Genomic DNA, 14,111 nt, shown 5'->3' with positions numbered 1-14,111 from the left:
TGATTATATTTCTGTTGCATCTCCCTGTGAGCTGTGCGTTCTGGATTCTGTGAGAATTTTCATTACTGTCACTGACGTGTCTTTTGCACAAATGCTGGCTCAGCAGTTCAGCCTGGTTAACACCGATCACAGAGACACTCGACTCGTGTGAGCGTGTGCTGCACACCAGCGGTGACATAAATTGGGTGATTTTGGCCGTGATGCCAGAAATTTAAACTGCAAACTCCCCTCGACGATCAATAAACTATTTCTAATTCATGTTTTGAAATAAGAAACTCTGGACTTGGGTGTAAGCCTCTGAGGAGGTGGTGAAGTTCACTGTGTGACTTACGTACTGATAGTGATAGATCTGAGAATGTATTGATTAACCGAAGCTATAGGGAGAGAACAGAAACAAGTCATTAGCAGCAGATGCCTTTCTCTAAGGAATCAGCTTTCCAAAGCAAATCTCTTTTAATAAACCCCTCTAACAAACCTCCAACACTTTAACACCGTTAACATCTTTAATGGTCTGCAGTGATTACTTTTAGTTCAGGTCAGTTTCCGAGCTCAGCCGAATGATTTTTATCTCAGATTCTTGATTAAAATACAAAGAACAGATCGCTGCCGGAGGGGTTTTTCCCAAAAAATGTATCTCAGCTTGGCCATTCATGCCTCCAAACACGGCTTTTTTAATACCCCGTCCAGTTTGTATTTCCAATTCAGCGTGTCTCATAAATAAATATAAATTTATATTGAACCAAGAATCTTTGCAGCCTTGCCAAATCTAATGTCCAGCTTAGTTTTTTTTTTTTTCTTCAATACGAGATTCTGATCGCCCCGTGTCTGCTTCTCAAACTTCTAAAGTCTCTGCTCTACCTAAATAATGAAACCTAATGCAGCGGACAGTGATCAATGAGCACAGTTCTTCTGACCAGCTGGCCTTTAATGATTTATTGGCAGCAGCCTGTGAGACAGTCCCACACGGTCCAAAGGGCAGACTGCAGTTCACTCCCAAGCTCTGAAAGTTTTAAAACCAGTAGGGGACAGAGCACACGAAAGGTCAGAAACCCATTTCTCCAACTCCAACTTTTAAGGAAAAATAATCCAGATTGTGTTTTTTAAATCTTTTTTTAAAGGACGGGTGATCGAGTTCACTCAGCTTCAGAGGAGCTGAACAAAAATAATTCACATTTATGTCAGACCAAATTTACCTCTTTAAACAGGAAAACATATGACAACACATGCAGATATGACGTAAAACCGCGAGAAACAGAACTTAGTGTTGCATTCTATTCATATATTTTCCAAACTAATTGCATTATGTGGTTCATTTATGACTGTGCCCAAAGCACTTCACATTGTGGCCTTCACCAGCGAGCTAAACGTGTCGCATATTCATACCTGTGGCTCAGTGATGAACAGACAGGAAGCCTGTAGGCGCCTTACAGGAAAATCAAATTAAAGGAGTTTTTTTTTGTTGTTGTTGCTTTTTTTGCTTTAAGGAAATCTTCCTGCTTTGTGCCGTGAAGTAACACAGATGGGTGCTGTGAAAAAAAAAAGTGTTTAATTGCCTTAAACGTAACTGTTCAGGAGCAAACGGCTGAAACTCCACATTTTTATGTTTCTATTGTGTTTGTCTATTTTTGATCAGATCAAATGTGATGCTTGCACTGAGGCATAATGAACACTACAGTGATCATATGTTCAATTTATTTCTATATATTTGTAACAGTGTAAAATGTGAAAGGAGCTGCTTGTAGTGACAGATCAACCCATAAGCGTTTTAGCATATTTTAGGTAATTATTTACGTTTTACAGCCTAAAACTTCACCTCTTTCTTACAGTAGAGCTGGTGATGAAAGTGGAACCTCCAGCAGACGGAGATATTTTTTCTCAGTAGCTGTTAGAGAACTGGTTTTGCTTTGTTAGACCATTCTGTAGAACATAACGCTCTAGCCGGACCTCAGCATCATTCTGCTATAGGGGAAAAACACTCTGGCCTGTTTGTATTTCTTCAAAATGATAACGATCATAGCTAAGCGAACAATGCTACTTTGGTGTTTCCTCAAAATAGTGATGGGTGGAATTATTGTGGTGGAACATTTGCATGCAGGGGGACGAGCCCTGTAATTAAAACGGATAATGCACCACAAAAAATAAAAATAGGGCTTTACTGTGTGATCCACATCCTCTGCAAAACTTTACATTTTCAGTGGTGTAGGCTGTATCCCGTGGCGAACAACATGTTACCACAGACAGCAGAAGTAAAGACACAGCTGCCTGAAATGATTGGTGGATTTTAACTCCTTCCTACATCCTGTGAGTCAGACTAGTAGAAACCAAAAGGAGAGCCAAAAGGGGAACGAAAATCGGACTTGTGGTAGCTCAGGTAGCTAAAAAAAAATGACTCCAGAAGAAGGTTAATGCTGTTACATTTCTGTATAAGTGAGTATACAGTTATGTTTAGAGCTCGTCTGCTGCCCTTAAGTGGCCAAAGAACACAAAACAAATGCACTTCAGACCCAGCAACACTTTGGTTCACCTAAAGGATAAAACACCAAACAAACTGGTATTGTATTTGCAGTCCAATGCATCAAGGAGTACACACACACACACACACACATATACTAGAATATGGGAGGCACAATAGAACAGCTCCTAGACTTAGCAGTCTACCTGCATCTAAAAGACACTCTAAAGACAGTAATGTCCACTTTCTGGATAGAGAAGACGGATGGGTTGAGAAAGGAGTGAAGGAAGCCATCTATGTTGGACTGTAAACGGTTTCTCCAAACAGAGGAGGGGTCCATTACACCACTTATCAGGTACTTACAAGGCAGTCCTGAGCCCCCCTCCCCAGGCAGTCTGACCACCATTCACACCTCGAGTCATGTGAGTCTCTCTCAGGCTGTTAACGAGCCTTGTGAGTTGGGAGTGAGAATCAATAGGTGGGATTCCCCCCAGCCAGCTAGTAATGAAGAAGCCTTTCAGATGAACTGTGAAATAAGAGCCGCAGAACAAGTCCAGCTGCCTTCCATTAGAGCACTTAGGATTACCATGACTGAGAATCTACAGAGACATACCACCACAAAGGAATACTCTGCTGACCTTCATAAAATAGAGCCGCATAAAGGACTGCATTGAGACTTTGGCCTCACAGGGCCAAACGCAGATTCTGCTGGAATGGGTGTTTTTCTTTTTACTTTGCTGTGGCTGAGTGCGGCAATGGTGAAATGGCTGCACTTGTATAGATCTTTAGCTACATCCATTGTCACACAGGTGTCGTAAAGAGAGAGCACAACGACTCTTCTTCTTATGGTTTGATGAGCCGTTTTTCAGACCAACTTAAAGGTGAAACCTCCACCTACCGGACTAGAGCGTGGAAAGGAGAACACAGTTTGTGGCGGGACGGAGCTAAAATGTGGAAATATTTTGTCATATCTGCAGTGCAGAGAAGGAACGCACAATGGAGGATGGTTTTAAAAGAAGACAGAAATAGACACACGGTGCACTCTACCGGAGCTTTAAAACAAAGTTCATGAGGTAACATTAAGGAACATCTTGGACGCACAAATGCAGTTTTTTTGTAATGCCATGACAAAGTTTTTAGGTGTCAGGCATATAAACTATACTGGGTTGATTTTAATGTATCTAATGTACTTAAAGTGTCCATTGTTTGGGAACATTTTATCAGGCTAGACTTGAACTAGATTTGCAAAAATAAATAAATAACTTAACTTGACGTAAACAGTATTCCTCATTATTTAAAAAACTGACCTTTGTGTGTACAAACCACTGCATTACTGCTTCAAAAATACAACAACAAGTACTTTGCTTCACACTTGTTTAGGTCCAGTATCCTGCACCATCAGAAGGAGAGTAAACGTTCCACTAAGGTGTGAAAGACAGAAACTGCTCTGACCTGATCGGGAGTCCAGCAGAAACCGTCCATCTTCGTTTCCAGAGATGATGCGGTACACGATGGGATCCGGCCCGCCGCCGTCTCTGGTGAGCGCAGAGACGCTCAGCACCTCCGAGCCGACTGCCAAAGATTCGGGGAGCTGCCTGGTGTACTCCGACTTCAGGAAGACGGGCTGGTAGTCGTCCAGGGACACCACGTCCACCGTCACGGTGGCGACGGAGTAGAGGTGGCGAGGAAGGCCGCGGTCGGTGGCCTTCACCTTCAGCTCGAAGGTCGGCGGGGTGTCGGGGCTCAGAGGTTGCTCCAACCGCAGAATCCCCGAAAACTCATCCAGAGAGAAATAGCCACCGTCACCAGACAGGAGGGAGTACTTCACCTCTGAATTTATACCTGGAGCACAAAAACACAGACAGGTAGGATCTCAGAAGCTATTAAAGTCTATTTCATTTACTAAAGTCTTAAATCTTGTTTCTCGGCTTCTCTGGGCTGCTGTAATGATAGTTTGAAACACTTCTGTGTTTGATGTTAGACGCCTTTAAAGTCAACGTGGGATTGCTGTGCTGTAGGAGGCTGTTAAGTCTGTTTTTTTGTGTGTGTGTGTGTGGATCAATTAATCATTTGAATCAATTAATTCATCCATTTTCTGCCACTTGTCTAGGTCTAGGTCGCGCTAATTTAATCAATGATGTAATTAGGAATTACTGTTGCATACAGCTGGAAAGTAAAGTGAAAAATGATGCAGTAATAAATAATGCTGGGTCACATCTTAATCCCAGCGCGTTTCCATCATACTTTCATTGTGTTTTAATGCTGATAAATGGAGATTTTCACAGGAGCAAAGTGCTGTGATTTTAATTCACTTTGAAAAGTGCCTTCGAGGAGATGATCAGGTTAAATAAGCTGACTTAAATGGATGTGTTGTTTTTCTTTTAGTCGCATAAATAAGGAGTTTCATCTTGCGTAAGTCAAAAAAAGTTTGTTCCACTGATTGTAGTTAAGTTTGTGTTACTAAATCGAGCCAGTTAAGCTTGTAGTATCACATAGATGTGTCCTGGCATTAATAAACACTGTCAACTACTGAATTCATGTTGGTCAATGAAGGTAGCAGAGCATGAAAATGTGAATTTTCTGCTTTTCTGCTTGAATGTGTAAAATCTTGTATATATTTGTCTTATTATCTCGTTTTATTTTTTATTAATATTTATTGTATTTTATTTTATTCTTTCCTTTCTGTAGTTATTTTACTTTACTTTATTCTTTTAATTTTCCTATTTCTATTATTCCTGAAAATTCCAAGGGCGACACCAACAGCCGAAACCAAATTCCTTGTATGTTGCGTACGCACTTGGCCATTAAAGCTGATTCTGATTCTGAATTAACTCCATGTTGGCCACATAACATTGGAATTACTAACAGAGTCGTGCTGATTGCACATTGTGTCATCTCAGTGGAAACTCTATTTGGGCCGGTGGGATTTTTTAAAAGGTACAAAACCCCCAATGAAAGTCCTTTTACTTTGGTTTTTTGTCACGTGACATGATTTAAATATTGGCACTGACAGACAAGCCGCTGCATGACACCCGGATTCTTTCATCCAGGAGGAAAACCAGAGTTACGCAAGGCACTGCGACTGTTATCAAAACCACATCTGGGTTTCTACAAGATGTGTTGATGAATATAACTGAAGATGCAATGTCTAAAAACAGGAGGGAAAAAAATAACGTATGACTTTCAGCTCTGTAATAAAACTGTTAGGGTTTTAAGTGGCAAAAACATGTCAAGACAATTACCAACTGTTGCTACACAAACAGCTGTTGAGCATCAAAAAAAAAAAACATCTGTGTGCACATGTTTACCGTTAAATGTGGCAAAGCTTGAAGGGACAACACCTCCAGTTACTGTTTTAAAGCGGGAGTTAATAAAATTGAAGCCTGCGTGAAACTACTGGAAAGCAGCACGAGTGTCAATAAAGTTTTATTGTCTTGGTTTAGACTAAAGTATTGCACAGATGGAAACTAGAGCTTTATTTTTAGGCCCTGCAGGCAACTCCTAAATCCACCAACATTGTGCTAATTAACTGGTAACACAAAGAGAGCCATAATCTTACTGAGGTCATCACGTTAATATAACAAGACAGTAAAGAAAAGCTGCTGTTTTCTCTCTTTTTCTAGAAGCAGTTTTTCTTTTCCAGGGCCAAGAAAAAGAAAAAAATCTTGAGCAGTTCACTCTGTGCTGGAATCCACAGCTATCAAAAAGGCGGCGGCTCAACTTGTGATAAACCAAACAGGTTAATCACCACCTTCACCAGAACCCTCGTTAAAAATCCCCTCAGCACAAACCTGCAGCTCTCACCAACCTGCGGGGTTGAGTCGAGCAGGCACTTTTGTTTTAAGAGTTCAGGAGCTAAAAAGCTCCGCGAGTGCAGTTTTAGGATAATTGCACAGACTAATGGGAGTGCCGTGATTAAAGGTCAACATTTTTACCTCAAACAAAGCTTGAACAAACAGGTGGATTGACTCTGACAAGCGTTGGAAGGGGAATGCATTTTTAAACCGTGCACAAGAGTTTAACAAAGTAATTGGCCTAAAGATGGCACGGCTGTTAAATGCTGAGAGGATGAGCAGGTATTATTTTCTCTCTTTTCCTCGTGTTTCCTGATTCCCTCTGTCAAAAATTTACGCTCCAAAAGTTTCATTCTGAATAAAAATGTCATCTGTGTGTCATCTGATGTCTGCAGTTTGTTTTCGATTCATTTATTTGGCAACTAAAACACCCAAGAAATGAAAAAAAAAAAAAAAAGAGAGAGAAAAAGGTTTGAGTCATTGTTGTCTGTGAGAAAGTTGTCAAGAGGACAAGCTGCTGCACATCTGAAGGAGTGGCTGACCTGTTCTGTCTCTCTACCCGAGACTGCCAGAGCGCCGACCTGTCTGAATCTGTCCAGACACATGTGCGTACCAGCTGCTGCGTGGCCACAATTTGTATTTGTGGGTGTCTTGTTTTTTTGCACTTTTCCCAGTGTGTAAACTGTAACTATTTAAGTGTGCTCGAAACCGCTGAGCTCTTGAATGGCACATCAAACGCCACACGCGCCTGCACCGACTGCACTCTGCAGCCGCTTTCAAACGAGGAAACCGTGACTTTTATCTGACTTTACTGTTCCAGCACCTAAAAACCGAGCAGCGATCAAAGGCAACAAATGAATAAAACATTCAGACGCACTGCAGTGGAAATTTGCACCAAACTGTGCTTAATCAGAAGAAATTGGTTCACATTTGCTTGGCATTTGTTCATAGTTAAATCACTGAGGTGAATAAAAAGCGGTGCCCTAAAACAGACAGAATATGAAATGTGCAGATTACAAAAATAACAGATACGTGTGAATCACAAGGGATGCTGTTGGTACAGAAATGAAGGCGTGAAGGAGCAACACAAAGGAAACAAGGAAGAGATTGATGAGGGAGTGCTGGTTATTAGTTTCCCCACTACAGGAATGATACAGAACTTTTGTCAGCTTGGCTCATTTATTATGTAACTCGAGGGAAGATCATTTGTGTCTATCAGTGTGCGTTTCTTATTAACATTTAAACTGGGTTGAGATCACAGGAAATTTGGCTCTGATACGATGCTCGCTGTGTCAAATTGGTTGTTTCTAGAGTCTTTAAGTCCTGACACGTCGTCAGACCCGGACTGATCGTAGCTTGCCATCTTTCCTACTTGGGTAATATCGGTGGGAAGGAGGGGGGGATAACACAAAACAATTCAGAAAAATGTGAGTGTGAGAAATGAATCTGGAACAACTGATGTGTTGTTCTTAACGCCTAATCCTGGACGGCTGATCTAAACATTCTGATGCTCGTCTTGGTGCAACCGTGTGTGAACAGTCAGAGCTGCCGTTTCCAAAACTGGACGTTGCACATTGGGTCAGGAGCGCACCGAAAGCATGCTCATTACTTTCTTCCACGTTCGTGTTGTTGTGCGCTGTGAATTCTCCCCCAGGAGTAGACTGCCGTGGCAGACTCGTGCTACGTCCTGAGGCGTGTGAGTCAGAACATCTGGTGAAAAATGAACTGAACTGTGGCTCAATGGCATGCGGATGCTGTCACAGCACGATGATTACGCACCGTTTTTTTTGTCACTCTCCACATGCCCTACCTGCCAGATTTGGCTCCCTGTGATTATTTGCTCATCCCCAAAATTTAAATTCAGCTTGAAGGATCGCCATTTTGACATAGTTTAGGAGATACAGATGGGACTTGACGCGATCAAGCGTTGCAGGCACCTTAGAAGCAACTGTAGCGCTGCAGTGCAAGACTATATAATAGCTAATGATTAGTTAATAAAGAACCAAATGGAAGATATTAATAAATTATTGGGTGATCATTTACTTCATTATACATCCAACTTTATAAGAAGTGACTAACCAATTCAAACAATGAATGGCACAGAGCTGTGGCTACTCATTCAGTTCTGTCCCTGTCAGTGCAGTCTGAACTCGGCATTTAGCATCTGTGTGCAGACGAGGGAACAATCTGTTCAGTAATCTTGATTATTACTTTTTTTCCCCAGCAGTGTGCAGAGGCAATGACTCCTAATGTTTTTGTTATGCTCCTTCCTTCTCCATTATTTCTATTCTTTTTTTTATTAGGGCATACATAACAGTAATTTAGTGAGTCCAAAGCAGCTAAAGAGGCCATAACATTTCACAAGAAGCATGTCTAGCAGAAAGAACAGATATAAACCAGTGATGTTCAGCTACTGGAATAATGTCTGCATTGTCTTACAACCAATAAAAAGTTTTTTTGCTCAGATTTACAGACTTTTTAGTACATTTTTTGGGGCCATTGCAAGGACAAAACCAGTGAGTAGTTTTCAGATACATTTCTTGTTATTTATAAACTTCCCAGAGTTTTAAACTTTTACATTTTAGCCCTTTCATGAACAAATCTTGTGTCAAATGAAAGTTTAGCATATGCAGATCATAAAGCACAAAGCAGAAGAGCAACAAGTGAAGGTGTGGGCTGTGCAAAGTGCTGATCTTAACGTGAGCTGTGTCCACACAAGACACATTTTTACACATTCTCCATGAAGGAATGATTCAAATTTGCATTAAAATTGACGTGCAAAGACCCACGACAAACAGAACAGCAGAAACTGTAAACAGCATGTAAACCAGACAGTGTTCTACAGCACAACCTTAATGTATCGGCAAATTTATATTCACATGCCTGACATGACACTAAGCAGCGACTGGTAGCCGGGACACATCAGGAAATGCACTAATAAGCCAGGAAGGGACAGGGAGGAATAAGGAAGCAAATATGCATGTAAAAAAAAAAATGCAGGCTTCAGACTAATCAAAATTATTGACTTTGCAAATGTAGTATGAGGACAGGAGGTGCATTTTAATACACTGGTGAAGACAAACTAACAAAAATAACCGTTGAAATCCACAGGGTAAAGTTTTAAGTCAAATACCAGGAACATTAGGGTGAATAAATATCTTTATACTGGTAAGACAAACAGTTTGATTTATTGACTCGCTGTCCTTTCCTTTAGTGCCACAATTTACATTTAAAATGCCTCCAAAAAGGAAACACTTGCATTTCAGCATCTGGAGATGAATGCTGATTTTAAAACTGACAGAATCTACAAAATGTAAAACGACTGTGACCTCTGATGAACGGAGCGAGGTGCTAATGCTGCCAGGGTTCAGGGTTAAAATCCATGTGTAGCAAATAATTATCAACACAGCTGGAATGACACAGTGGAAAGGTATCAGGTGGGTGTTTCAGAAAAAGCAAAACTGTTAGGAATGGCTTAGCCTCTTATTATGTTTGTGATCAGTAAAACCACATTCATACACGCACACACTGTAAACACACGGAGACAAGCCCGTGCATTAGGCTTTAATAGTGTAAAAAAGGATCGCTGATAGCAGGACTAAAGGTTTGTCACAGCATGTTCTAACCTGAGAGAAACAATGAAAGGTTCTGTACAGCCTCATTGTCTCAGTTACATGCTCGCTGCACTCGGAGTGATATTTAAAGCCGGCAGCAGCTCACCTGTGTCTGGGTCTTTGGCGTATATGACAGCGACCGGCGTGCGGACCGTAGTGTTGTCAAACACGGTGACCTCGTAGTGGCTGGAGGAGAAGTGGGGCGGGTTGTCGTTCATGTCCTGGATCATCAGCAGGATGTCGGCCTGACACGACCGGCCGCCGCCGTCCGTCGCCTTCGCCACCAGGTTGAACCCGACCTCCTTCTCGCGGTCCAACACGGCCAAAGTGAAAAGCTCCCCTGTGAAAAGACGGATTTAGCAACACTTCCAAGGACAAACAATAACACAAGTAAAACACATTTTACTGAGGAGTAATATCGTATAACTACAATTACCTTCAGCGTACTGTATTGGAGCAGCATTTAACGCTGCAACCTGGGATGCCCTCATGATCCTAAGACCAGACTGATCAAGACAAGATATCTGCACAAACCTAAGCATGATTCTTTTTTACATCTGCCGTCACACAGGTGTAGTAAATGTGAATACTTTTCCTAATGAGGGCAGCACTTTTACTCAGTAACTGACTAATTTATATATATACACACATGGAGTGCATTAGATATTTGTCCTGCACTGATATTGCTGTTTTAAGCTCCAGAGATATAATACAAGGCAGCTACAAATGGCACTAGGATATAGGAATGCAATCTTAATTTAACTCGACTTCACATAACACTAGTGCTCATTACATGTCCGAACACTCGTGTAACCCTGAGGATACTCTCTTCCTCCGGTCGCTACAGAATTAAACAGTGAGAGGCTCCACTGGTGTAACAACAAAGTACTACAGCGTCATCTAAAATATATGAAGTTTGTATTATCGAGGAAAATAAGTATCAGATGTCAGCAGATATTAAATGCTTGAATCAGGAGCAAAAGCACTTAACATCCGTAGCTGCCACCTTAATTAATTAACAGAGTAATATTACATCTTGATTGATCTTCTCATTATAAAATAAACAAAAAAATTTCATGCAAAACTTGGCATTGCGACTGGCCAGTGCATGTTAGCAGTTGTCATCACTACATGGCAAACAGGAGGACAGTGTTACTTCCATAGGGTGATTGGAAACTGCTTTTTTTTTTAAATTATAAATTCAGTCTTTGGTTTTACATGTGGACATATTAGAGGGAAATGTTGACCTCTTGGCCTAATAGCTCAGTCCTGGCCCACCAGCTGATTAACATTGCTGTGTCTCCATCCGCTCCGTCAGCGTGGCTAAAACTGTCTGATATCTTGCAGGCAATCAAGTGGCAGCGAGGGCAGGAGACAAAGATGTTATGACAGAAATAAAGTGTGATGGATGTCAGTGAGGTGCCCCTGAAAATAGGGCAAAAAGAAAAGACAATAGTTTTTGGCTCCTGTCAGTTCAGAGTGTCTCGGAGCAGCTGCAGAGGGCTGACGGTATCACCTCACCTACTCAAGCACTCACTTAGCAGAAGAGCGTGTTGTGACCACAAACAGACATCACCATACCTGTCCTGTGTTCCAGATGAAACTTGTCTGCGTCTTGACCGTGCAGCGTGTAGGAGATCTGGCCATTAGCTCCCACGTCTGGATCTGAAGCCGAAACCTTCAGCACGAACATGCTGGGAGGCGAGTTTTCCATCACTACCTCTGTGTACACCAGCTGGAACGAGAGGATAATAACAATAATCAGGCCTCCATTTGCGTAGTGCTTTCTCGGTCACGCTGCTGAGTCTGAGTGCGGGATAAAAAATAAAATAAAATCATTAATAGCAGGACAGCTACTGAGCTTCAGTCGGCAGTCTAGAGGGAGAAACGATGAGCTTAAAGAGTGCTTAATATGTTCTGTTCTTTTAGTGCATTATAGAGCTGCTTTCTGTACATGTGACAGATCTTATAAATCCCAAAGTTCACACCAAACGACCAGAAACCATTGCTTCTTACCCGCCTGAAGCGTCTCATTTACCACTATTGCATAATCCCTTTCCAGCAGCTAGTTTGGGACATACAATGAGCAGCATCGTAGCACTTATTTAGTCAGTGCAGACAAAAAAATAAAAAATAAATTCAACCCTACAAATGAGTTCTTTAAACATTTTATCACTGGTCAGTTATATGTTGCAGTTTGCATCATGAGGCGGTTGTGATGCAGGGGTGATGGTTTGAGTCCCATCTCTGAAAAAAAAAGCCCAACAAGAGATTTTTAAAAAAAAAAAAGAAAATCACAGTACCATAGAATAACGTGAAGAAAACGTTTGCAGTAAGAAAATATCTGCATTATGCACACTTACTGCCCTGTCAACTTCAGTTCAAATCAGCCCCAGAAAGACCATAAAGCTGATCACACAAGTGTCGTTAAATTTAAAATTACAAGATTAGCTGAAGAATGAAGGCAAGTGTTGACAGTTGTCTATCTCCAGTGCTTTAGTGAAATCTGAGCAAACTTTTGTAAGTTTCCTTTGGTTTGTGATCAATTCTACTACACTATTTACAGCCATATATATATAAAAGGAGGCTAAATAAGCTGTTTCTGCTTGACAAAGTGATGCTGGTGCTACATTTATATCTTTAGACTCGGTGCACTTTCCTCTCAGAATTGATATGGGCACAATATTGCAGAATAAATTCAGGAGTGAAGACTGCTGGCGCTGCAGATTTGGATGAATGTATTCAGTTCCAAACCTGGAACAAATTATCTGATGAAGATAGAAATAGTCCTACGTGGGTTAAACTAGGGGAAAGTTTCAATTTTGCGGCCAGATATTGCAATTAGATTTATGATATAGTTTTTTTTTTTTTTTTTTAAAGTAAAGCTTCAGTTCAACATTCACTGTGTAATAGATTCAAATCATGTGATGGAGCATTACCGCAAAAAGATACCATCAAAAGTGTGCACTGCCACACAAGGAGGACGGCATGAACGTGACCGACACCACCGCTGAAATCCTGGATCACACGCACTGCAAATGCTCATCCTACATTGCAGCCTTTGTGATTTTGATATGAAATCGATCACTTGTTTCTGCCCTTATGCAGTGCAGGTTGGTGGAGGATGAGCAATACATCATCGTGAAAAGTAATTGTTTTCATGCATCCTTAATGTTTTCTTCCCTAAAACACACCAATGATAACCCAGAGGTTTCAGGAGGCACCGTGAGGCAGGCAGGGTGAATTATTGCTCAATTTACTGAAAACATGACATCGAGACAAGTCAAATCTTTTCTTCTTTTTTTTTTCAGGGTGCCCTACGGTTTGTTCTGCATGTAATAACTTCCATCCTCAGAGCTTCAAAGATAGTAAAACTCCCTCAAAAGCCAATTTTCCAGACATGTACTTGATTTTATGTGCACAGAACGTTATTGGTAAATCAGACGTGTAAAAGATGGCAATAAAAACCCATACTGTAATCAGCCTTTACTGCTCGCGGTGGCAGAGACGTGAGCATCGCTGTTGTGCTGCTGCAGTGAACTTTATCTGCATATGAACCATTGAAGCGACTCATCTCGTCCCTTACTTGTTCACACAGCGGAGTGTTGTCATTGATGTCCAACACGTGGATGTCCACAGTAATTGGAGCCTCAAACTTTCCGTCGGTGGCCATGACTTTCAGCGTGTATCTTTCTTTGGTCTCCCTGTCCAGACTTTCCTTCACGATCAAACCCCACTGGCCCTCGTCCTCCTGCACGATGGCAAACTGGCCCAACGGGTCTCCATCTGTAGGAGCAACAGACAACTGAGATGAAGGGATAGGTTCCTGTTTTGAAGTGTTTTCAGGGAGACATGATACAGAAGCACAGCAGGAGCTTCTGATGGGATCCTGAAAACCTTTACATCAGTGTTCTCAGGCACAAGTGATCGTATCACATGTCGCGTTTTGTCAGACAGATCCCAAAATACCAAATTTACTACAATGTCAGACCAGGAAAACACAAATTCACACACTTTTAGAACCTAGAAACAGAAACTGTTCAATGTTCTTGATTTAGAAAATGATCTAAATGATTAATCGGTTATAAAAAAAAAACTCACAGGTTTAGTTTTCTGTTGGTAGCCTATTCAATAGATAGATACCTTACTAACTTTAGGCCAAGAAACACAAATAAATCAATACATAAGTAAATGGTAAAGTAAGTGTGCTTGCAGAAAGTGCATTAATAGATCAGAACACATCTTAGTTTT

At 41.2% G+C, this 14,111-nt stretch overlaps 1 protein-coding gene across 1 annotated transcript in view; it reads right to left on the bottom strand.

Moving 5' to 3' along the window:
• fat2 (FAT atypical cadherin 2) overlaps positions 1 to 14,111 on the bottom strand; it is a 139,208-nt gene that overhangs the window by 60,986 nt on the left and 64,111 nt on the right. The window contains exons 13-16 of the mRNA XM_008306183.1: positions 13,447 to 13,646; positions 11,442 to 11,595; positions 9,967 to 10,200; positions 3,905 to 4,294 (exon numbers count right to left, since the gene is read on the bottom strand). Of these exons, the coding sequence (XP_008304405.1) occupies positions 3,905 to 4,294; positions 9,967 to 10,200; positions 11,442 to 11,595; positions 13,447 to 13,646 (978 nt within the window). The remainder of the gene's footprint in view (positions 1 to 3,904; positions 4,295 to 9,966; positions 10,201 to 11,441; positions 11,596 to 13,446; positions 13,647 to 14,111) is intronic.

The sequence above is a fragment of the Stegastes partitus genome, unplaced genomic scaffold (assembly GCF_000690725.1).
Source record: "Stegastes partitus isolate 25-593 unplaced genomic scaffold, Stegastes_partitus-1.0.2 Scaffold45, whole genome shotgun sequence".
Classification (NCBI taxonomy): domain Eukaryota; kingdom Metazoa; phylum Chordata; class Actinopteri; family Pomacentridae; genus Stegastes; species Stegastes partitus.
Note: the sequence above shows the minus strand (reverse complement) of the source record. Positions and strands in the feature narration are given on the sequence as shown.